Source organism: Solanum dulcamara, chromosome 8, assembly GCF_947179165.1.
Source record: "Solanum dulcamara chromosome 8, daSolDulc1.2, whole genome shotgun sequence".
Taxonomy (NCBI): domain Eukaryota; kingdom Viridiplantae; phylum Streptophyta; class Magnoliopsida; order Solanales; family Solanaceae; genus Solanum; species Solanum dulcamara.
In genome coordinates this window covers 75,166,073-75,190,821 of record NC_077244.1, presented here as the reverse complement: position 1 = coordinate 75,190,821, position 24,749 = coordinate 75,166,073, and the positions used below count along the sequence as shown (strand labels likewise).

General features: G+C 37.6%; 2 protein-coding genes across 3 annotated transcripts; one reads left to right on the top strand and one right to left on the bottom strand.

Annotated features, from left to right (window-relative positions):
- Positions 1-143: 143 nt before the first annotated feature.
- LOC129898962 (AP-2 complex subunit alpha-1-like) lies at positions 144-14,474 on the top strand. The gene is made up of 27 exons (XM_055973689.1): positions 144-598; positions 5,164-5,295; positions 5,648-5,773; positions 5,865-5,927; positions 6,016-6,113; positions 6,195-6,402; positions 6,642-6,713; positions 6,833-6,925; positions 7,322-7,423; positions 7,637-7,734; positions 8,155-8,236; positions 8,365-8,453; positions 8,685-8,790; positions 8,955-9,020; positions 10,718-10,824; positions 10,906-11,010; positions 11,115-11,235; positions 11,418-11,597; positions 11,690-11,935; positions 12,299-12,379; positions 12,460-12,624; positions 12,727-12,813; positions 12,893-13,018; positions 13,103-13,183; positions 13,274-13,345; positions 13,663-13,742; positions 13,835-14,474. Exons 1-27 carry the CDS (start codon positions 467-469, stop codon positions 13,977-13,979), a joined length of 3,063 nt encoding a protein of 1,020 aa, XP_055829664.1. The 5' UTR covers positions 144-466; the 3' UTR covers positions 13,980-14,474.
- A 132-nt stretch (positions 14,475-14,606) lies between these two features.
- Positions 14,607-23,612, bottom strand: LOC129900960 (DDT domain-containing protein PTM-like). 2 transcript variants are annotated; one of them, XM_055976055.1, is made up of 10 exons: positions 23,331-23,612; positions 22,089-22,934; positions 20,680-21,384; positions 19,268-20,510; positions 17,848-18,142; positions 17,594-17,721; positions 17,029-17,495; positions 16,920-16,948; positions 16,358-16,819; positions 14,607-16,265 (listed from the first exon to the last, which is right to left on the bottom strand). In XM_055976055.1, the coding sequence occupies exons 2-10, from the start codon at positions 22,910-22,912 to the stop codon at positions 15,274-15,276; spliced, it is 5,145 nt and encodes a 1,714-aa protein (XP_055832030.1). In that variant the 5' UTR covers positions 22,913-22,934; positions 23,331-23,612; the 3' UTR covers positions 14,607-15,273. The 2 variants fall into 2 exon arrangements, with proteins under 2 accessions (XP_055832030.1, XP_055832031.1); XM_055976056.1 differs by having other exon boundaries at positions 17,594-17,718.
- Positions 23,613-24,749: the final 1,137 nt, after the last annotated feature.

The window sequence follows — 24,749 nt, the reverse complement described above, 5'->3', positions numbered from 1 at the left end:
TTCCATGCAAAATTCAAAAAGCTGGGCCCCAACCGTTACATTGACATGACGAACAGTGAACAATTAATTCTAATAAATAATAAACAGAAAATAAGAAAGAAAAATCAATGCAAAAAAAGGAAAATTAAAAATTAGAAATTCAAATTGCCAGAAATGAAAATGAAAATTATGCCTTTCTGTTTCGTCAAATTAAACTAAACTAAAAGTCGTCTTCCTCCACTGCCCTGACGGCTTTTCTAAATTTCTCAGTCCACCTCCTGCCCTCAACCCACCCCCACCCCCACCCCCACCCCCTTCTGTACAACATATACATACATAGATACAATATCTATGTATGTATAGGCGAAACAGGAATTTTCTGTACTTGAATTTAGGTGAATTGTGAGGGTCGATCTTATAGGAGAAGATCTCGGTGCTAATATCTGAAGGATCTACAAAAAGCCTCTCGGGTTGGATCTGAACGGAAATGGCGTTATCCGGCATGAGAGGTTTGTCAGTTTTCATCAGCGACATTCGTAATTGCCAGAACAAAGAACAGGAACGTCTTCGTGTAGATAAAGAGCTTGGCAATGTTCGTACTCGCTTCAAAAACGAAAAGGTAACAACTTTACCCTTTAGCTAATATATCCTAAACTTGTTTAGGTCGGATTTGTTTGATATATTAGAGATAGATGTATGTGATGGGTTTGCCTTTCCATTTATTGCAATAATTGTTTTTCCTTTGATTTTAGCTTCAGTTGAAGGGTTATTGGGTTTTTGCAACTATGAGCTGTGCTGTGTATTTGTTGTAAGTGGTACATGGTGTTGTTTGATTCCGGGTTTAGGTTTAAACTACTTAGGAACGGGGTATTGTAGGGTTAAATTGAATGTCCACTAGTGAATGGGTTTATCTGGTAGTTAACTAGAGAGAAGCATGTAGTTATTGAATTCATGCTTGTCTTTTACAGTATAAGTGTTCTGTGGAAGATTTTGAATTCCTCGTGGAACTATTTATACTGATCCGGTTTTGAACCTTCGAGATGCTTAATTATTTGCTTGTTATGTAAAGAATGCCCCGATATAGGCTAGATAAGATAGCAATGTGAAGGTGAGCCTTCTTGTCCAGCTTTATTCACTATCGTAACGGCCCTTGTCAGAAGAATATATTTAGATTTTCTAATGGATAATAGTGAATTGTGATGATTTCATTAGCCTGAATAGCAATTAGAGTTGCGAGGAATCACCTTTTGGTGACTGTGCGAATGGAACAATTCTTTGGTCTATGCAAAAGCTGACTGGTCCTATCTAAATGTGGATCCATATATCCATGCAACTCGTTTTAACTTTTGAAATGGTTCTCGTAGATATACCTGTTCAACCTCTTAAAAAGTGTCCCCCTCGCAATATTAGATGGAGTAAGGCGACAAAAGGAAAAAAATGAGCTCTTTATTATATGAAAGGAAAAAAATGAGCTATTTAGGTACGAGCTGGTAGATGGTGTTCTATTAAGATGCGACATACTCCCTCCATTCACTTTTACTTGTCCATTTTGGACTTTGCACCCCTATAAGAAACAATAATTAATATGAGTATTTTACTAGAATACCCATATTAATTGATGTTTAGTATTAGGTTTTGAAAAATGATTTGGGTAATACGTAATTAATGTTAAGGGTAAAACATGAAAAAAAAACAGTTGTCTTTTTTTGATAGGTTAAAAGTGACAAGTAAAATTAAAATCTCGCCAACATTTGTCAAAAAAGACAGAAGTGAAAATCTATTTTTGGCATAGTGGACGAGTAAAAGTGAATGGAGGGAGTAGTTAAAGACTTTGAAGTAGATCTAAAATAGTTACATCCTCTGTCCTAATTTATGCGATGGAAAAAGGTCAATGTAGAATAAGACTTTAATGAAGATTTCTCAAAGCCTTTTTTCATTGAGGTGCTATTCAAAGGAGGGGAAGGAGTTAACCAGATAGCAATTTCGTAAGCATTGATTATATTCAAAGGCATTTTCTCTAGACGATAAAACATCTTTGAAGCCTCCTTTTCTTATTCAATCAAAGAGGATATTAGAGGACGAAGGGAGGAGAAAAGAAGAGTTACGAAACTCTTTTTGAGCTAATGTTAGTGACACTACATATGGCTATTTATTACAAACGGAATGGGGTAAAACTAAGATTGGAAGTAGTTTAGATGCCTAATTTGTTCATAGTTGTTTGATACTCTTCTAAATAAATAGTGGAATTAGAGGACACAATCACGTGAAAACAATGCAAGTGCATTAGTGAAACTATAATGATTGAATTATCAACTTAGTCAATTTTTTGTACAGTAGTATTTCTTTTTATAACGGTGATATCTGTGTTCACTTACGTGCATCTCAATTTTTCTATCGTGTACTTGCTACCTCTTTCTCAACATAAATACTAGGTAACTCTGCCCACCAAGGATTGGGCAGATGGGGCAAAAATTTGAGCGGAAGGAGTTTAGATGCCTGATTTGCTCATAGTTGTTTGATACTCCTATTTAAATATTTGAATTAGAGGACATAGTCAGAAGGGGAGCCTTGGAGTAACTGATAAAGTTGCTGCCATGTGACCAGGAGGTCACGGGTTCAAGCCTTGGAAACAGCCTCTGGTAGAAATGCAATGCAAGGCTGCGTACAATAGTCCCTTGTGGTCGGGCCCTTCTCCGGACCCTGCGCATAGCGGGAGCCTTAGTGCACCGGACTGCCCCCTGAGGACATAGTCAGCTATACAACAACAACAACCCAGTGAAATTCCACAACGTGGAGACATAGTCAACTATAAACAAGGCAAATGCATTAGTGAAATTATAATGATTGAATTTATCAACTTAATCAAATTTTTTGTAGTGTAGTATTTTGTTAAATTAATTAATTATCTTTATGACGGTAGTATCCGGGTTTCCTGGTTCCTACTGCCTCCACCAGCGCATGTACCAAGTAATTTTGCCTACTAAGGCTTGGGCAGATGGTAAGAAATTGGATTTAAGCTGAAACCTCATAGTTCTCCTCCCACTTCATTAATCACTAGGCCACACTTTTTGGATCCTTGTAGTGTAATAATTTATGGGTTTCATTTCCCTGAGTTGGTCAGTGTCATAACGGGTGCTTAGTGTCATAATTCATGCCCACAGGGGTTCAACATTCTAGAAATGCTTAGAATGGTTTATTTAATATATCCTTATATTGACCACTTAAAATTCTAGAAATGCCTGCTATTTATGCCACTATTCTGAAAAAGAAAACAGATTTTAGGACAAGACATCGGGAGTTTGCTCTTCTTGACCACTTAAAATTCATTATGCTTGTCATATTAATGCCGGAAGTTTGTACGTCATCGGATATTATAATCAGTACTTGTGGAATTTTTTGTCCTCGACATGAAAATAAGACAAGTATTACAACCCTTTACAAACTTTACTTTTAAAAAAATAAGGATGCTGGTATATCTTTTTTTTTTTAAGAGAGCGAAAGGTAATTGTATTATAAAAGCAGTACTACGGTGGTGCTGAATATTACAGTGAGCAAAAACTAAAAGAAGAACGCATTTCTAATCTTATAGGGATTCTAAGAGGCTAAGCATTGAATAAGAATGCCGACATATCCTTTAACCCTAGGGATTGTGTCTACTGGTAAGAGCGCGGTTTAAATTCTGCCAAAGAAAAAAAGCCTGTATTTTAAGTGGAAAGAGTAGAGAAGGTGGGCCCATGTTAACCGAGTTTTGAACCTTACGCACTTGTCCTTGGGAATTTCTTGGTTCTAAAAAAAGTTATAGTCAGCAAAAACCAAAAGAAAAGAACCCCTTTCCAATCTTGTAGGATGCTAAGAGGTTAAGTATTGAATAAGAACGGTAGTATATCCTTATTGAAAAATTCTTGTATATCCTTTCAATCAGTCCAAAAGAATTCCGATAGGATGAAAGTGTCTGCCATTTTTTTCTCTTGATAAGGTGAGACACTTTTATTCAGTTGGTACAGCAAAAACAACATCCGTTTTACAATGATAATCACGTTATTCTACCACTATAGGGAACTAATAATGTCCAAAAACAACTCCATACTGACAAAATCTAAGAAAATGCACGCTATTTGGGATGTGTTGTCCTGACAACAAATAGTCCGACTTATATATATATATATATATATATGATGAATATGGCGAGATGTATTCATTAAAAAAAAAAGAGATAGAAAACGGCTTTGCGCTAGAACAAAAATGGTGATATTGTTTCTAATAGACTGGAGACAAAGGAAACAATATGATCCTACACACGGTTGGTGTGCAGGTAGTGATCTTCATATTTTGGCATTATTTTGTATCTGAATTACATGAAAATGGAAAAGGCAGTTATACTTCCATTTTCTCCATTGTCCCTGAAATTAGTGCAGTAGATCATTCACAACCATTTTTTTTATAATCGTGGTGTCCGGGCCAACTTGCATGCACCTTGACTAATTCCACAGGATACCTCCCACCTTCCACCAACACTAGTACTATTGTACATCATTCATAACCATTGTAGACCACAACGCTCTTTTAAGATGGGAAACAACCTAAAGTATAGTACCAACACAAATATATGGATTTAAACGACAACTTTATTTGGTTACATTAGAGACGAGGGTCTATCGGAAACAACCTCTCTACCTCTGAGGTAGGGGTAAGGTCTTCGTACACTCTATCCTCCCTAGACCTCTCTTTGTGGGACCACACTGAGAATGTTGTTGTTGCTAAGGATATCGAGATGTATAAAAGCATAATCATGTATTATAACTTGAACTGTTTTCCATGAATTACCAAAACAAATCATGTTCAGACCTTAAAACTAGCATCTTTTCTTTCAGAATATTCAGACAACAGATCATGATGTATTCTATGTAGTTTCTTTCTTTCTTTCTTACTTAAATACCTGGAGGCAGATGTTCCATCCGTTATTCTTTGCTCTGTTTGCTTATTTAATTTCTGTGTTTCTTAATTTGTTTAGTTAATGTGATTATAGCTGTTTGTCTGTTCCATTGTAGTTATTTTTTACTCTGTTTTCTCATTTAATTTCTGTGTTCCTTAATTTGTTATTTAGTGTGGTCAGAGCTGTTTTGTCTGCAAAATTTAATTGGCTTCAATCCTATTGATGGAGTTCTGTACTTTTTTTTCCAACAGGGGTTGACACCTTATGAGAAGAAGAAATATGTCTGGAAAATGCTTTACATTTATATGCTTGGTTATGATGTGGATTTTGGTCACATGGAAGCTGTATCTCTGATATCCGCTCCAAAATATCCCGAGAAGCAGGTATCTCCTCATTCTTCTTTCATTCAATCACATGGATAACTATTATGGTAATATGAGGTAATCCTATTTCTTTGTACAAGTTGAGGTATGTTTTTCAGCTGTACTTTCTCCTAAAACTATTGAAACCATGGTTTTGTTTTGATTGAAGTTAATTATCAAAAAAAAAATGTTTGATTGAAACAGTTGGAGAATGCTATTATGATATAGTCTTTTTGCACCCCCTATATACAACTAGTGTAAGACTGAGGAGGTGCATGTTCTAGTCTTCCCTATGCTGCAGCTTGTGTTTTGTGTAAATATTTGAAGCAAGGATCTAAAGGTTCGACTGATTTTTTTTTTTTGTGGTTTGCAGGTTGGGTACATAGTGACATCATGTTTGCTCAATGAGAACCACGATTTTTTGAGATTAGCAATTAATACAGTACGCAATGACATAATAGGTCGCAACGAAACTTTCCAGTGTCTTGCATTGACTTTGGTACGAGTTGCAAATATTTTGTGGTTCTTTAGAAGCTTTGGGGTTCTTTTTTCATATATTACAAATTATAAATTATCATGCTTATGTGCAGGTTGGAAATATTGGGGGAAGGGAATTTGCTGAATCTCTGGCACCTGATGTTCAGAAGTTACTCGTAAGTGATACTTGCAGCATTGAGCTGGTACTTCAGAGTTTGAAAGTGATGTTGACTATCTTCTTTTTCCTTCCTTTTGTGCTGCAAGATATCAAGTAGTTGTAGGCCACTTGTGAGGAAGAAGGCTGCCCTATGTCTCCTGCGTCTCTTTAGGAAAAATCCTGATGTTGTGAATGTTGATGGCTGGTATGTATAATTTTGTATTTGAATGGTTTATGGGATGACTTAACTTGTCTTTCAACAGTTGGCGTTTTCGTCATATAACAGGTCAGATAGGATGGCACAGCTACTAGATGAACGGGATTTTGGTGTCTTGACATCTTCCATGAGCCTTCTAGTTGCATTAGTGGCTAGTAACCATGAAGCATATTGGAGTTGTCTTCCAAAATGTGTTAAAGTGTTGGAAAGGCTTGCCAGAAACCAAGATATTCCACAAGAATACACTTACTATGGGATACCGTCTCCCTGGCTTCAGGTTTGTTTACTCGTTACTGTTGAATATACCGAAGCCAGTATTTGCTATGAATAAAACTGCATATTGAGCCCCTGAACCTTGAAATTCACTTACGCTTTCCAATTGGATGATAGTTAAATTGGAAAATTGGGCAAGTGGATGGGCTGATCCTGTAAATCACAAATTTGATGCACCAATGCCAGTAATTTAAGAATGGGATCATGATATCTGCTCACATATCATCTAAATTTTGATCTCAGGTGAAGACTATGAGGGCTCTTCAATATTTCCCGATTATTGAAGATCCAAGCACTAGAAGATCATTGTTTGAGGTATGTCATCTCTAAAAGAAGTTCTTTTACTGCAAGATATCATATTTTTGTCCGTGCCAGGAAAAAATAATCTGGAGTGATTTCTTAGAAGTCATTTCATTTTCATTTTGATCAACTAGGTTTTACAACGGATATTGATGGGAACTGATGTGGTGAAAAATGTGAACAAAAATAATGCGTCACATGCAGTCCTATTTGAAGCCCTTGCTCTTGTAAGTTTCTAATTATCAAGTCCTTATCCTTGCACACTCTTGAGGTACAGTTCCATGCTTTATGTGAATTTCAGTGCTAATGGCTATGGCATATGACATTTTAGTAAATTCGTTCTTTGCGTAGAACAGTTCTCTTCATATATAAGGCATGGTTATCTGTAAGTCAAAACTGATCGTGTGCTTCTCTTCTTGCCATTCTGAGAGCTGCTCCTTTTATCAAATTGCTGCTTGTTCATCAAGAAAAATTTGCACTCTTAACCCTTTGCGCACATTACATGCTAAGACATGCTATTTGGCACTATTCAGATTTTCAAAACTTGAGTGCTGGTTAAATTATTTTGTTTCCCCTGCTTTCTTGGAGGACTTGAGGGTTGAATTCTAAGTGCTTTACTGCAGGTCATGCATCTTGATGCCGAAAAGGAAATGATGTCTCAGTGTGTTGCTTTGCTTGGGAAATTCATTGCTGTCCGCGAGCCAAATATTCGTTATCTTGGCTTGGTAAGTGGTAGCAGCATGTAAATTCATGTTGATTTCTTCTATCATTTTTATTTGCCTATGTCAGAGGTTTTATAGTTCATTAGTGGCACTATGTAACATGTTGGTCCGATATATGCCAAATTTCTCACAAACTAGCTTGCAATAAATCCAGTTAACAGCATGCCAGCCTAGACGACTATCTGATTCCCCTATGTTATTATTGCCAAAATGCAGGAGAATATGACTCGGATGTTGATGGTTACAGATGTACAGGACATTATAAAACGACATCAAGCTCAAATTATTACCTCACTGAAAGACCCTGATATCAGGTGGAGTATGAGTATTAAGTTGGAAGTATTCTATTTTTAAGATTTCCGTATTATGACATCTGCGTGTAAGCGAAGTAAAACTCTTTTGGAAATTGATAACTTAAAACTCTTTTGGAAATTGATAACTTCTTAGAGAAATCAGGTTGGCTATCGCTGCTTATCAATTGTCTGATAATACATCTGGAGTCTTATTTGATTATCTGCAGTGCTCTTTGTTCAAATTGCTTTTCCCTTTTTTGATAAAATCAGGGAAAGAGATTCCTTGTAAAGCCTGCCCCCTGTAACTTAAGACTCAGTTTAGCACAGGAAAGAGATTCCTTGTAAAGCCTGCCCCCTGTAGCTTAAGACTCAGTTTAGCACATGTTCTCCAACTCAGAGTTTTAAATTACTTCCTTTACTGATGTTAACTACTATATACAGCATTAGGAGACGTGCCCTTGATTTACTTTATGGCATGTGTGATGTTTCGAATGCAAAGGACATAGTAGAAGAATTATTACAGGTATTTAACCACCTGACTGTGAGTTATATTCAATTTTTCTTTTCAATGTATTTAGATATCTCCTCTATGGAATGAAAATGTTGAAGAAGTTATAGAGAAAATATGCAACTAACTTTATGTGTTTTCAGTATCTCAGTACAGCAGAGTTCGTGATGCGTGAAGAACTGTCACTTAAAATAGCAATTCTTGCAGAGAAGTTTGCTCCTGATCTGTCATGGTATGAAATTGATATGGAACAGAAAATGCACGTTGTTGTCATGTACTATGTGAAGTCACGCTTGAGAGATTGTTTCATACAGAGATCTCGTGTTTTTATCTGTGCATATTTAGCTCTAGCCTTAACTTTTTCTTTTTTTTGAGTGCTCAGATGTAGATGTTTCTGCGAACTGTTTCCTTGTTGGTATACTGTGTGATGACATCTAAGAGTGTATTCCTGTTTCACATGTAGGTATGTCGATGTCATCCTTCAATTGATTGACAAGGCCGGCGATTTTGTCAGTGATGACATTTGGTTCCGTGTTGTGCAGTTTGTTACAAACAATGAAGATCTTCAGGTAATTATAGTTGTCCTTCCATTGGTGCAGTGTGGTCTCAGCTTCTTTATAGGTGGAGTTCAGTCTGCTCTCTGTCTTATTTTCAAACTTCTTTTGCGTACACTTTACCCTCCCCAGACCCCACGTTGTGGGATTTCACTGGGTTGTTGTTGTTGTTTCCTCAGCCTTATGCAGCTTTGAAAGCCAGAGAATATCTTGATAAGCCTGCCATTCATGAAACAATGGTCAAGGTGCGTTCTTTTGCTATAACACTTTACCCTGCTTGTTAATGAAAAATTATAAACCATCCAGACGCTGAAGATATTGCCTAGTCCTTTACTATTTCTATTGTAAACATGAATGTATGGAAGACAGAATCTTTTGTTGATGTTGTAGGATCTCTGTAAAGTTGTTAACAGATTAGAACATTTTCTTATATTCTTCTTTTGTAATTATGGACAGCTAAACATTATATGCTGCAGTTATATTATACAACAAATGTTACTTTCTCAAAATGATAAATTATAAACCCTGTGGATCTTGTTGTTGCATGATTGTGATGTTTTGGTTGCATAATTTTCATGCAATACATTGCTAGCTGGAAATAGGAATGGCTAACCCAGTAATTTGATACACTGAACACCTGCATGAGCTGTAAGAGCACAGGATACTAATACTGTAGTGCAGCGTCAACTATGACAGGAATGCAAATTGTGGAAATCTAACTACTGGGTTAAACTGTTTGAAGGGGTTAATCTAATTTTTGGGTTTGTGTTTGCATATGCTTGATTGTATTTTATTTACCTATTGGACTTCATGAGTGGCTCAGAACATCTCAGCATCTTATTTTATTTAACATTGGCAATTGGCATATAAAATACTGTTAAGACATTGTGATTAGAGGTTGCTCCGATCACCTGAAGGCACACGAAATGAGTAGTGAAAAGTGAAAACCAAGTCTTGGATATTTGATTCCCAGGTTGAAGAGTGGGTGAACGTGTCCCTTCCCACAAAATTTAGAGAGAGTTGGCTTGAGATGTCAATAAACCACTGGAAACAACTTTATTCTCTATGATCTTCACCATCTCCTAAACCTTCAAGAGAGACCTGTTGCACCTTGTTTTAGTGCATGCCCCATACCAGGAATAGACTTCTCTTGAAGATTCAAAAGTTAAGCCATGTATGTCCTTATCAATTTTAGGTACGGTTTTGCATGCCTCTGTATTACATGGGCCCAATGCTTTTAAAAGTGAAAAGTGCAAAAAAGTGACCAGGTCAAGGGGCTTGAAGTGAAAAGCAATATGTGAAACACATTTCTTTTTTGTTACAACATCTAAAAGAACCAAACATATATAAATTTAGTACTATAAATCAATGTTATCAAAAGACATGCTTAAAGAGAGGTTAAGTTCTGAAGCGAGGTTCAAAACGTTGAGCACTTCGTCTTGCTTAATGTGTGCTTCAGTGTCGTCATCAAGGTTCTAAGGCATACTTTTCCTTGCCAATGAGTCTCTTTTGAAGAGGCGATATTAAACAATTGATATTTCACTTTGTCGTAGATTTTTTGCAATTTATTTGTCATTCATACTTATAATTTGTAGTCTTGGACTAAACGTATATATTTATAATTTTTTCTCCATCTGGACCTTTTTCATTGAAACTTGCACTTTATTTGCGCAGTTGCTTTTGATGACTGCTATAATTATCAAGTTGCAATTAAAATAATTAATTTATATTCAATGTACAATAATGCTGGTATTAATCCAATTAATTTTACAGACTAATTGCAATAGTGCAAACATAAGCTCCCAAAGAGCAAAATTTCTTTTCCACAAGTTCCTGCTCTTAATCTTGATGTGTGCGGGTCCTACCTCATGTCAATGATGGAAACAAAACATTATTTCGAAGCTAATGGAATATTTAATTTGGGTGTTGTATGATGGAACAGGTAAGTGCATATATCCTTGGAGAATACAGCCATCTTCTTGCCAGAAGGCCAGGATGTAGTCCGAAGGAAATCTTCAGTCTCATTCATGAGAAGCTTCCCACTGTTTCGTAAGGGCATTTTAACATTTGATCTCAGTTTGCCATCATTTCTGATTTTTTCTGTTATCTTACACCAGTTATATTGTTCAGGACTTCAACAATTCCTATTCTTCTTTCGACATATGCAAAAATTTTGATGCACACACAACCACCAGATCCGGAGCTGCAGAATCAGATATTGGCAATATTCAGCAAGTAAGTTTTTAGAGTGATGTAATTTATGCATCCTGTATGTTATTCATTGTGCCAATATATCCAAATGTATTCAGCTAATGGATAGAACTGCACAAATATCCTAGATATGAGAGTTGCATCGATGCTGAAATACAGCAACGAGCTGTGGAATATTTAGAGTTGAGTAAGAAAGGTGCAGCTTTAATGGATGTCTTAGCTGAAATGCCTAAGTTCCCTGAGCGACAGGTATGAAAACAACTTTACTTTTGATTAATTATTATCTACACTCTGTTTGCTTAACTGACCTTTTGGTTTGAGGGATGGCCTTCAGCTACATTATTTCCTCACAAGAGTACAATATATCGTTTTATTCTTTTCCTTTTTTTTAATTATCATTGATTTTAGCCATAAATTCTCTTTGGATGTAGTCCTCATTAATTAAAAAAGCTGAAGATACCGAGGCCGATACTGCTGAGCAAAGCGCAATCAAGTTGCGTACACAACAGCAGACCTCTAGTGCTCTAGCAGTAACAGATCAACCCTCTGCTAATGGTACTCCACCAGTCAGTCACCTTGGTTTAGTGAAGGTTCCAAGCATGACCAACGTGGTAAGATGTTTCTCGTGCCATCATACTGAATTGAGGATTTAATTGTTTAACAGTGAGTATAAGACCGTAATTAACATTTACTACATGGTCAGGATCGTAACTTAGCAGATCAAGGGGAGACTGAGCCAAATGGAACTTTGACTGTTGTGGATCCTCAACCTCCTTCAGCACCTTCACCTGATGTCCTGGGAGATCTTTTAGGTCCATTGGCTATTGAAGGCCCTCAACCTGCTGCCACCCAAACTGCCCATAATTTGGGTTCCGGTGTCGGCATTGCTCCATATGCAGAGGATGCGCTAGCACTTGCACCTGTTGAAGAACAGACTGCAACTGTTCAGGTATTGCTTCCGTCCAACTTGGGTTATTTTGCTTTTACCTTCTGGCTTTCGTGTGATGACTTCTAATTTTGTGAAAGAAAGATGCTGCCCTCTCCTTCTGTCTGTAGTTCACATGGCTATTTAATTAAATTCAAAATAAGCTCCAAATAGTGTCTGGCAAGTAGTAGGGGCATTCCTGCCATGACTGTAAATATATGTCTCTGGCCAGTGTAAGTTCTTTTAACCGAGTTCAGCTTAAGTCTGATATGATCAACATTTCAAATTCAGAGAGCTTGTTTGCCACATTTATAATTTTACTTAGTTTTCCTCGTCACCTCTAAGTTCATGCTTCTGACCATCTTGTTTTATGATTCATGGTTGTAGCCAATTGGAAATATTGCAGAAAGGTTTCATGCCTTGGTCCTCAAAGACAGTGGTATACTGTATGAGGATCCTTATATTCAGGTACGTACTCTGTCTATTGTTTTGGTACTGTAACTGATGGCCTTTTCAGCACTTAGTTTAGTTTGTTTATGCAATTCCAGATTGGCACAAAAGCAGAGTGGCGAGCACATCATGGACGACTTGTCCTCTTCTTGGGAAATAAGAATACGGCTCCACTTGTTTCGGTTCAGGCTCTGATATTGCCCCCATCTCATCTGAGAATAGAACTGTCATTAGTACCTGAGACAATTCCTCCTCGTGCACAGGTTAGGTTATTATTGTGCTTCTTTTAGGAGTGGACTTCCTGCTCTTTGTTCTTGTAAGTCTTTTTTCACCTTTTGATTACCTAGTGAAATGAACTCCTGCAGGTTCAATGTCCTCTTGAAGTAGTCAACCTCCGTCCAAGTAGGGATGTGGCGGTTCTTGACTTCTCATATAATTTTGGGGCGCAGTTGGTATGAGACATTTATTTTCTGATCATCAATCCACAGTTCTTATAGTTATATGTGTATTGACGTTGTTGTGCATTTACAGGTCAATGTTAAACTTCGACTTCCTGCCATCTTGAATAAGTTTCTTCAGCCTATAACAGTATCTGCCGAAGAGTTTTTCCCACAGTGGAGATCACTATCTGGTCCACCACTGAAGCTCCAAGAAGTGGTACGTCTTCTTTTAGTTCTTGTATATGCAGTTTACATTGTAATCCCAATTACCATCCCTAACTTATTTGGCTAATATGACCAGGTTAGGGGTGTAAGACCAATGTCGCTTCCGGAAATGACAGACTTGTTCAACAGTTTGCGCTTGATGGTTTGTCCAGGGCTTGTAAGTTTTTTGATCTTTTCTCTTTCTTCTAGTTTGTCTCTGTCCATGTGAATTTATTTGTTAAATTGCACCTTCTAATTTCTTATTCAGGATCCAAATGCAAATAATTTGGTTGCTAGCACAACTTTCTACTCTGACAGTACACGAGCCATGTTGTGTTTGGTAAGCTTAGGGTCTTGTGGTTTCTGTGTCTTAATGATTCTGTAAAATGTCCTTAATGTAAACGTGATTCAGTTAGATATTGTAGGAATTTTATTTGTAGGATATTGTAACTGTGACTGATTAGAGCTGTTCACAAACTTTTACATTAGCCTGTAGTCAAAAGTTATCATTTCCTCCTCAAAAAAGGAGTTGTCATTTCCTTCTGATGGAGATGGCAATCATTGTACCTTCATAGGATGTCGGCGGTATAATGTATCTCATATGGCTGAAACTACAAAACTGTGCAACTATTATCTAACTTCTATGGTTGTATACAGGTAAGAATAGAAACTGATCCAGCTGATAGAACTCAACTGCGTATGACGGTTGCTTCTGGAGATCCTACTCTGACATTGGAGTAAGACCAAAATTTGCATTTGTAATGTGACTTTTTGGTGTTCATTACCAACTTCTTATTATTAACTTTCAAACTTTCTTCTCACTATGTAGGTTGAAGGAGTTCATCAAGGAACAATTGATTATTATCCCTACAGCTCCCACGGCTGCTGCACCACCAGTTCCTCCCCAACCTCAGCCAACCTCTCCGCCTCCGCCAGTATCAGACCCCGGGGCACTGCTTGCTGGTTTGCTTTAAGTGGTTTTCAATTTGTGGTGGGCTTTGTCCACAAACGACGGCTGTAAAATTTGTTTATATTGCACACCCACACGTCCCAAAGGCTAGAACGACACTGAGAAACGGGATGCCAGGGCTGGCGGAAGAGAGGGTGAGACTTCTGATCGGCATAGCATATCATTGGATTTCTGGGACGTTAAGTCGGAGTTTTGAGATTCTTTTGCACATATATCTTGTGCTTTTGTGAGGTCTGTAGTCTTTAGATGTGAGGGTCTATTAATTCTTTTCTTCTCCTTTAAATTTTATATTTGCCTTTAGTCAGGTTTTACACAATCGATTCACTCGGTGTTTATAAGTTCCACATTGGTTTGTCTCTATGTTTTTTAGTTTCGTACGATTATAATTAGGAAAAAGAAATAGAGCGTTGATTGAATTTCTTGCCCGTTGTTGTCTTGAAGATGTGTTGAAGGTGTTTTACATTAACACTCAATAATCTAAATGAAGCTTATCCTGAAACACTGTTAATTCCGCAGCATAGGATTATTTTGCATTTCGTTATTGCTTGTCTTGAGCTGTGAAAGCTATTAAGGCTAATGATGAAAATGCAGGACAAAATAACCCATTATATGAAAGTGATACCTGAATTTTGCTCGAACTTGTGTCTTTACAAAACTAGAAACATGTATACAGAACGATGTAATTGATCACATTACCATCTGGTTTTCTCGTTAAATCCAGAAGCAGGTTCAAGATTTGTATTTTCAGTTCTAGCAAAGTTGGTATATAATTGCAAGGAAGGCTTGTGATAGATGGAAGATGAGATCACTCGACTGGTAAATCATATGCAATCAAGAACATAAATCCTATCCATCATAAGCTTCTTCTTTCTATTTAAACCATTAGTTCTTTCGGTGATGTCTAAAAAATAAAGAAAAGAATTGGTAACTGAAGCCCCTCTGTTTACAGTTAAAAATATCAGATAAGCACCAATGAGAAAGGTTGCTCATCCGTCGAGGCTGGAGCAAAGTAGCACAACCTCCTAATAATCCTTTCTATAAGAACCTGTGCATGATAAGTTTTTCTGAATCAACTCAATTACTCCTGTGTCATGGGGAAATTAAACCTTAGTGATACCAACCACAATGCAAAACCAATCAATTTGTAGGTGACTAATTTACTTGGCAGACATCACGAGTGGCTTGCTCATTTTGATTCATTCTCCTATTATGATGAAAAGTAGAGCATTGATGAGCCCCTTCAATCAGCCATTATGTATGCCCAAGATGCACCACCCTAAATAGTGCTTAAGCATCAATTATCTCCATTCCCTACAGTTGCCGCATTTCCAATCATCTTCTCCAGACTCCTCGTCATTCCAAGGTGAACAATGACGGTGGATCCATATTTCACATGTTTCACAACAAAGATCAGGGCATGGTTCTTTACGTGAACACATCTTACATGGAACTGCAAAAGCAGCAGTAGATATTGTGCTAATTGCAGGCTCGTCCTTGACATAAGACGTATCAGCATTCTTATCAGGTAGAAACCTTGATGATGTTTCAACATCCTTGTTTAAAGTGGCAGACGAGTCAACTCCATCCAATGGGCCAAGATCATCAGATGTAAGTAATTCATTAAAAGAGAAACAGGTCTGAGGCTCAAACTCCATATGCTTGCATCCATGACCATATTCATCGGAACTTTCCCTTGAAGTATCCACTTCAGCTATAGAAGGGGTGGATAAATCAACATTCAAGGGATTGTTTGCAAAAGGGGTATCTGAATCCTTCTCAAGTCTTACATGTCTTCTTACTGGCTGTTTAGCACCCGGTTCAACATGAGTTGGCATTTCTTCTTTTGGAAACACTGTGTTTCCTCCAAGAGGAATGGATAACTTAGAAGAAGATTTCAAATCAGTCTCATTCTCTATATGAGTTCTGACTGACTGTTCTCTTTGACCTGGCAGAGACATAGTTTCCACATTCCGTTCACAATCACCCACTGGGAAGTGCTCAGTGAATTCTTCAAAAGAAGAAACAAGAGGCTTATTATCCTCTAAAGCTGGAGTGGCCGGATCCTCATCTTTCTGTAGCTCCGAAATGAACCCAGAATCAGGCTCAATTCCCCGTCTATCCATCTTTGAAGCCCTTGCGCTCATCCTCTTTTCCTCTAATTGTCTTTTACTTTTTGGATCTAAGTAAGGGCAGATGGGCATTCTAATCCTACGACACTTGCAACATTTGAATCCCATCACTTCAGAAATCTTTGACTCCTCAAGTTCAACAGCTTCAGCGTGGTACCAATCTGTGACTCAAAAGATTAATTGTCATCCCATGAAAGGTAACCAACAAACTCAAGACAAAAATACAAGATTCCTGCATAGAAACAAAACTTACATGTGCATGTTTCACAACGGATGTACATTAGATAAGGATCATATGGCTTACAGCAAAGGCGGCAACTAGGTCTTACCGAATCACAATCTGGATTTCCCCTCAGAAGAATGTGTTTAAATCTAAAATCACCAGTATCCTCGTTATTCTTTCTCCAAATAACACCCCAGTGGTGCTTCCATCGCACCAAATTTGAACCAGCATGCTTCACCTTAGAAGAATGCTTTAGAGTCGCAGTGGATGCAGATGGTTTACTAGAATTACCAACTTTTCCTCCTTTTCTGGCTGACATGGGAATTGGAATGTCTTTTCCTTGCATGAGCAAAGGACTAGTTGGAGATTCATGACTTCTTTCAGCTTGTGTTAAAGACCTATTTTGGTAACACTGTTTGCAGGAGGTCATAAACTCAGTCTCCTCATTAGCAATAACTGTTGAACTAATTGTACATTGCTTGTGACATAGACCTACAAGAAAAATTCTCAGAAATTAAATAGATCAATTGCTGATGCACAGACTGACGTGCGAGCCAAATAACAATATCTTAAGTAGCTGATCAATTGGTACCTTGGCATGTATTGCACTTGACTGCATTCCTGGAGAAGAGGGATCACATCAATAAAGGATTGTGTAAAAGAGCTGAAAAGGAATTTTGAAATATACATTAAATGGGTACCTAAGTAACACATCCTCTTCACATGAAGCACAACAATGTTTAGCATTGCCATCTCTCTTCTGTGCAAGATAAGAGAATATATCTTTACAAGAAGCCACCAAGCACCTTTTATGCAACTTTGGAAGTGCATTAGCGAACTTGTTGGCTGAGGGGAGATCTTTTTCCAAATTTTCTTCATAATTTCTTATTAAATACAAAGGAATCCGTGACTCAGAAAACCAATACTTTTCCTTTCCCTCCTCCTGACTTTGCTCTACTTCTATTATACTCTTCTTGACACGAGCTGGGAGATGCTTCTGATATCCAAAAGCAACACTATATCTAACCTCATTTCCAACAATTCTTTTATGGCATATGGAAGCATTTCTAAAGGAAGATGCTTCTGACTCGGGACCTTTTCCATCCAGGAGGCTCTGTTCAGGACTAACAAGATCACTCCATCTCACATGCATATCTAGGTACCTGATCTGTTACATGACCAAACGTTATAAGAATACTTCGCCTGACTCAGACTTTTCTGCAGAAAGAAAGGAATTAAATAATCTATTGCAATGTCATAAATCACCTGAAGTGCAAGTTGTGATATTGTTTTACACACATCAACTGCAGCTCGCCAAGCAAGCTGCCTGCTTATTTTGGCAGTCTTGGACCCTTCAGCATAATAAATAGCAGGTATGTTTCTCAGACCACCTGCTAGAGTAAAAGTTGTTAGTGGATTCTCCCCCACTCCAAAATTTGTATTCCACTGAATTTATGAAAACAAAAAATATTAAATCTTCTATGAAGGACAAAAATAAGTTCATTGGGTACACAAGGTACCATGACGCGCTGCTTTCTTCAACATTGATCGGGGTAGAGTCGCTTTCTGGAAGAGAAGCTTGGAGAGTATGCCTCCTCTCCACCAAGTGAAGTCCTTCAGTTTATTTTTGCAATCATCATCAGCAGTTATTTTAACCATTGACGATGGTTTCCTACCCCGCCTTCCTAACTTATGCTTATGAGATGATTCCACAACACCAGCAGTTAAATGAGTGATGGGAGATTCAGATGCCCCACCATCAACAAGCTTAAACCAGTCCTCAGAAAGAGCAACAAAGCGGATATTCTCCTCAAACTGCAGTGCATACACTATGTTCATGAGCAAAGAACATACTATGTATAGGTAACGTCATATGTAAATAATAGCTATAATCTACAATTGGATCCAATAGCACTTCGGAAAATCAACAGTTGGAGGACTCATAGAAAAAGTTCAAAAGTGTGATAAGGCTTCTTATTAAAATGCAAAGCTACCAGTTTATAAATAACAAGTATTCAGTTCTTATCACATAAATTCAAAAATATCAAATCAAGATTGCAACTTAAGAAAATTTGGATTTTACAGTGTAGTATTATGCCAGATTCATTATTGAAATTCAGTTTGATGAGCCGCTAGTGCAATCAATGCACAACGCTCATGTCATTACTGCACTTGCGGCAGAAAAAATATTCCTCAATAAACAAGCGTAAAGTTGAGGGCAAAAGCTTCATGTGGAAATAGTGTGGATGCACCTCTGAATTTCGTCCAGCCACAGAATTTTTTTGAAGTTGTTCAGTGCTGTTGGCTGATGGTAACTTTTCCTCTATTTATTTCCATGTGATTCTCTCATTATTTAGTAGCAATTACATTTGTCTTAATAAAATAAAATATAGACTAAACAAGTCGCTTCCTTGAGCAATAACATTAATTTACTAGATTCTCTTGTATTACTAAATGGAAATTGTTTATTATGTATGCTAATGTTGTATTATCTTAAAAACCACTACAATGTCTAATACTGGTTAGTTTATAGTCCAGTAGAGGAATAATGTTTGGATGAGGTGAAAAAAGGGAGGCAAGATGAGAGGAGGTAAGAGAAGAGGGGATAACTGATATTCCCCTTGTTGTTTGGAAGTAGAAGAAGTAGAAGTAGACAGGTATACAGCTCTCCCATTTATAACAAAAATAAGTGAAATATAACTTCAGACCCCTAAGAGAACTTACCAACTTATCATTCTTTGTGTTCACATCCATCCGGGACTATATTCACAAAATACTACTAGTTCAAACTTTAATGCTTAAATGTAATAAGCAAAAACAACTGTCACCACAAATCTAGTCAAACAAGAAACAGAAATTGATGAAGAAAGCATGCTGTGACAGACACTTTCACAAGGTTCTAAAAAAATCAATAAAAATAAAACTTCCTCAATAACTTACTTTAAGCAGAAGAGACTTTATCACAGTGTAACTAGTAGCTTCTTCTGCCTGTTTACGCCATTGTTTTCTAAAAGCTATACTTAGAAAAGGACCAATTGTCAGACCACATAAGCTCTCCTCCATCAATATAATATATGAGGCAATACCACGTAGATTTCCCTCCCCAACACTTGCAGAACCAAGACCAGGAAGTATCTTCACTACCCCCTTAGTGGCATTTGATGCTGCAGCATTTAACAAGCATCCTTTCTTACTAGTCACAGCAGCCTTACAATTAAGACACCAACTACATCTTTCCCTTGGTACTTCCACAACCTTCTTTTCAGTATTCGGCCAGAAAAAGCGTGTCGCTGCTGATGAGAAAGCTTTTGCTTGAAGTAAAACATTAGCAGAAAATTTCTGCCTATTGTCTGAAGCATGACTCTCAGTACCTTGGTTTTCTCCTAGAGAAAGTTCAGCTAGATTTGCAGCAGCAGATGCAGCAAAATCTCCATGCAGATAACTATTTATGTATCGTTGAGGTCTAAAGGATGATCCCATGTACAAACAGCCACCAGTGGGTTCTCTGTAACCTATTCTGCTGGATCTGCCACAATCCCTTTCACATTCAAGAGACACTGCAATTCCAGAAAAGTTACTATTAACTTGTTCCACATAGTTGCTACTGCTTCTTGAGGAACAAGTAGCAATTTCTACCAACTTTGTGTCGTCTTGTTGAGTCTCAGATGGAATGACCTGCTGACCAATTGGACCAGCAGGTACAATATATTTCACTCCAACTTGTTCAGATGGTAGCAAGTCTATAGGTGCTTTACTCTGTCTTGCCATAGAATCACTATTCACTTGGTAACAAATACCATCAGGTTGGATAACTGCACCCAAAGTCGCATTGAGCATAGGTTCCTTTGATAAATCAATTATAGAAGCATCTTCCGAACCGAATTCAGTAACACAAGTTCCAGTAATCTCTCTCTCAGGACTTCCCTTGACCAATGAAGTAGGTGACAATGTAGAGAAACTAGTACATTTTGTTGCATTTGGTCTGTCGGAACCAATTTCACACAGTTCACCATCAGGGAAAGAGACAGTGCCAGGAATTTTCCAGTATTGCATTATTCCTTTGCATATTTCCAGATATAACATACTGTGCTGCACTTTTGCATTAAGTGCTTGCAGGACTCTGGGAATGTCATTCTCGTTGTAGTATCTGGAAATAGAGTCTGCGCCAGCCAAGGCCTTCAACCTACAACCAAAGATCAGAGTGTGTTTCAGACAGAGACAGGACTAAAACTGATTGCAGCCTAAACTACAAAGGATTAAGTGTATTCTATATCTCCAATAGAAGATCAGCCTACAGCCAAATAAGGCAACTGAACAGAGTAGATCCAAAAAAAGAAGTTACAGAGACATACACAAGCAAATGACTGCAAGTACCCATGAAGATTTGTCCATAGGAATCAACACCAAAAAGCTCTGCTCCTTTCAGAGTTGTTCCCCTCATAATTTTTGGTTCAATTTCGTTGATTCTACACTCAGGACAATACCATGCTCCTTCTGGTATATGCATCTTGCTAACTCCAATGCACCTTGCATGGTAAGACGATGGACACCCATCACAGCAAAGCAAAGTTCCTTCCATGCCGCAGAGACAGCATTCATCACTGTTACTGTTTTGATCTACACCAGAGAGATAATCTTGGCTACTAACCTTGGGTCCTAAACTATCAGTATTACAACACTGCTTTCTTTCATGATTTTCTTTATAGAGATCGATTGCTTCTTGTTCCTTACAGGCAGAAGTTTTAGCATATCTGGGATGAACTATTCTTGGTGCACTGACAGAAGCAACACCTGTATTTATATCTGACTCAATACCTACCTTTGATTTTTCACGCATGTCAATTTCTGCTCTTAGTTCTTCAGAATCTAGAACATCATCACACAAAATCTGCAAAACCATGATTTTCCTGCCAGCAGATAACAAATAATATTCCCTCTGCAAAGTATGGGGATAAAAACCTTTCCAACCAGGCTCTGCTGTGTATCCCATTACTGTTAAATAATGAACTAGATACACTGGCCAAGTCATTGTATCAAGCAAGTCCCAATCAATGCCCCTAACCACAAGCAGCATAAGTTAATCCAGACTTTTTATCAGTCAGTGTTCAATAATGCACCTAATATGAAATGATGCAAGAATTATAAGCATAAATATGCAATGAAAAGGGAAGTTCCCCGACTATTGCTCATCCACAGAAAGATATATCGGCAATGTAATTCAATAAGGATAACATAGGACAGTTGAAATATCATGTCATTACCAAAAGGTAATATTGGCTTCTGCTAATAAAGTTGCATGATTATGGTGGAATTGTGGAAATTATTCATTCACATTCTAAAGTAGCTTGTCTTTTAGCCAAAGGACTATCAGAAAATCATGGCATTCCAATGTCTTTAGGTAGGTATCAGCAGCAGAATCGGGTCAACCCAGTGCAAGTGCAAGCACAATAAGTAGTAATGAAACTGTATTGTGTCATAAATGCAATAGGTAAGTTGGGCTTATCAATTTGATAATTCTGTCTATCTAGCTTTTAGTTTTTTTCTGCAAACAGATCACTTGACATTCTTCTGGTTTCATATATTTTTGTGAAAGACTGGGAGCAGCACTTACCTCTCAAGGAAATAAGTATAACAGAATTTCATTAGAACTATCAACAATCAAAAATCAAAAAATTCATTAAAACAATCAACCACATGATGATTTTTTTTTTGATGACCACATGATGAAAAATTCCTTCATGAAATAATTAGATATGATTACCTTAGGCACTTTGATGCAAGCACAGAATCATCAGATGACAGCTTGTTGAGGTGGCGCCTCAAAGCACACATAAGGGTAACATGAACAGAGTCGAACAATGTGTTTGGAGCAGAGCAGTTGAGTGCTCCAACAAAATCCTCAAGTCCAAACGGACATAAAAACAATCTGATACTAAACGACCGTAAAAATGTATAGACAGACAAGAGGTATGATATGTACTCCTCCGGAATACCAATACTGTCGGATGAAGGAGGCAACTGAGGTGCAGGAAATAGAGGCACTTCTACCTCTGAACTCAAATACTGCTCCATATAACCTTCAGACAAATCACTCACCAAATCAGAATCATGTCCCAGTTGGTTGACCTCAAGTTTATCTGAACAACCTATGTCCAGATCTTTTGAAACTGACGCTTCAGACCTATCAATTAGGCCGTTAACTGCCTCAGCTGGATACTTAACATGAGACTTAATACTCGTTGCCTCCATACTGGCTACTAATTTGTCTAGCTTCTTCTTTCTTTTCAACCATTGACCTTTCAACTCATCATCTTCAAAGACAACCGCCCTCACTTCATTGCTATCCATATCTTCAAAATCTCCATCCTCATAAATAATCTTATACAAACCAGTATCATAAGATATGATCTTCCCTATGTATATCCCACTGCCCTTAAACTCCTTCCTAACATATCTTCCCAAAAATGCCGTAGGCCTCAACGCTATAGCCCGTTTCTTCCCATTCGGATCCATCTGATCATTCTGAACATAGTTTCTACGCCTTTTTCTGCCTCGCCTCTCTGATTTGTCCACGGCAGTCCCCATTCCACCAATCAAATTCAGAATCCTATCCAAATCACACCATAGAACAATTTATTTTGATATAAAAACACAGCAAAAAACAGTTATTCACCACAGTAATGACCACCTTGATACGTTTATTGGTTCGGATTGCACTTATCTCACATATACAACGAATATGTTAGGGCTTTATTCATAGATCGCAATTACTCAGGAAAAAAAAACAGCAGATTATGAAGCATTCAATCTGTAAATTTTAGTCGATATTAAGGTTTGAACTCAACTAAAACATACAAGTCTCCGTCTACCATTATACAGGGAGGAATAAGTAATGTGTTCATACACGAGTATGCACTACACTGATATATAAATTGAACATTCACATACACATATATAGAATTGGTATCCAGCGTGTGTGATAAGAGTGAATTTGAATGTTTACCTTGTTAGAGAAGATGCAGCGCCATTGAAGGAGTGACGAAGAATTGAAACGGTTCTGGCGATGAGAGGAGTTGTGGTGTGAGCGGTAAAGATGCTTCTGCCCTAAACGGAAAAACCACACTCTGCTACAAGGAGTTTATAGTGAATAGGGTTCTCCATTTATATGTTTAGTGGGCTAAGAAATATATGGCAAGTCAGTTTTTCCGAGTTTCAAACTCGTGACTAGAGCGATTTTGGCGGTGTGTGAGACTATTTGAATTCTGAGAAATAAAAGAAATTTAATTTGAAATTCCTCAGTTCTTTTAACTCCTCTTCCTTCTTCTTTATTTATCGACAAATCTTTAAAACTGGTCCGGACTAGTTTATGCAAGATAGTCAAAACGCGTTTTGAACGCGTAGTCAACAAAACGCGTTTTGTACGCGTAGTCAAAAAGGAACAAAACGCGTTTTGAACGCGTAGTCAAAAAAGAACAAAACGCGTTTTGAACGCGTAGTCAAAAAGAGAGGTTCAATACGCGGATTTTACGCGTTTCTAGTTTCCTATAAATAGAAGACCTATTGCCCTCATTTATCCCATCCCAGAAAGAGAGAGTAAGAATACAAAGAGAGTTATACACCAAGATAAATATTTTAGTCTTGAGTGTCCTCTTTAGTAGTTGTTCCTTTTACAAGAGAGAAGTATTAATTGTTGTTTTCTCCTTGTATTTGAGAGCTGTGTACTCCATATTAATTAGTGAGATCCTTCTACCCCGTGGTTTTTCCTTTCTATCATTTAGAGGGGTTTCCACGTAAAATTCTCGTGTCCAATTTATTTTCATTATTTTCATCATATCAAACTTTAGTTGTGGTGCTTCCTCCCCCAAACGGTGGTATCAGAGCCCTCGGTTATTCTGTCTGTTTTATGCGAAGATACTATTTGTGAATAGTAAATTTGATGAATAGTACTATTTACGTGAATAGTAAATTTCGGTGACGGTACAGTTTGTCACGATTGTTCGCAAAAATATTCAGAAACGATCTAGAAGGGTGTGAAGCAAATAATAATGTCGAGTACAACAAAGTTTGACGTTGAAAAATTCAATGGGACTAATTTCTCATTGTGGAAAATGAAAATAAAAGCAATACTGAGAAAAGACAATTGCTTAGCTGTAATTGAAGGCAGGCCAACAGACTTTGTTGATGACAGCAAGTGGAATGACATAGACAGCAACGCAGTTGCTGATCTACACTTGGCACTAGCTGATCAAGTGTTGTCTAGTGTGACGGAAAAGCGGACGGCGAAGGAAATATGGGATACTCTTACGGGGTTGTATGAGGCCAAGTCTTTACATAATAAAATCTTCTTAAAAAGAAGATTGTATACTCTTCGAATGACAGAGTCCATGTCAGTTACTGAACACATCAATACTTTGAATACTCT

Excerpts from the sequence above, each read along its gene's own strand:
- LOC129900960 (XM_055976055.1), bottom strand. The coding sequence starts at position 22,912 with ATGGGGACTGCCGTGGACAAATCAGAGAGGCGAGGCAGAAAAAGGCGT. Across the intron at positions 17,496-17,593 it reads TATCACAACTTGCACTTCAG|ATCAGGTACCTAGATATGCA; the intron begins GTGATTTATGAC and ends GTCATGTAACAG. Across the intron at positions 16,949-17,028 it reads GAAGAGGATGTGTTACTTAG|GAATGCAGTCAAGTGCAATA; the intron begins GTACCCATTTAA and ends CCTCTTCTCCAG.
- LOC129898962 (XM_055973689.1), top strand. The coding sequence starts at position 467 with ATGGCGTTATCCGGCATGAGAGGTTTGTCAGTTTTCATCAGCGACATT. Across the intron at positions 8,237-8,364 it reads TAGTAGAAGAATTATTACAG|TATCTCAGTACAGCAGAGTT; the intron begins GTATTTAACCAC and ends ATGTGTTTTCAG. Across the intron at positions 12,380-12,459 it reads ATGAGGATCCTTATATTCAG|ATTGGCACAAAAGCAGAGTG; the intron begins GTACGTACTCTG and ends ATGCAATTCCAG.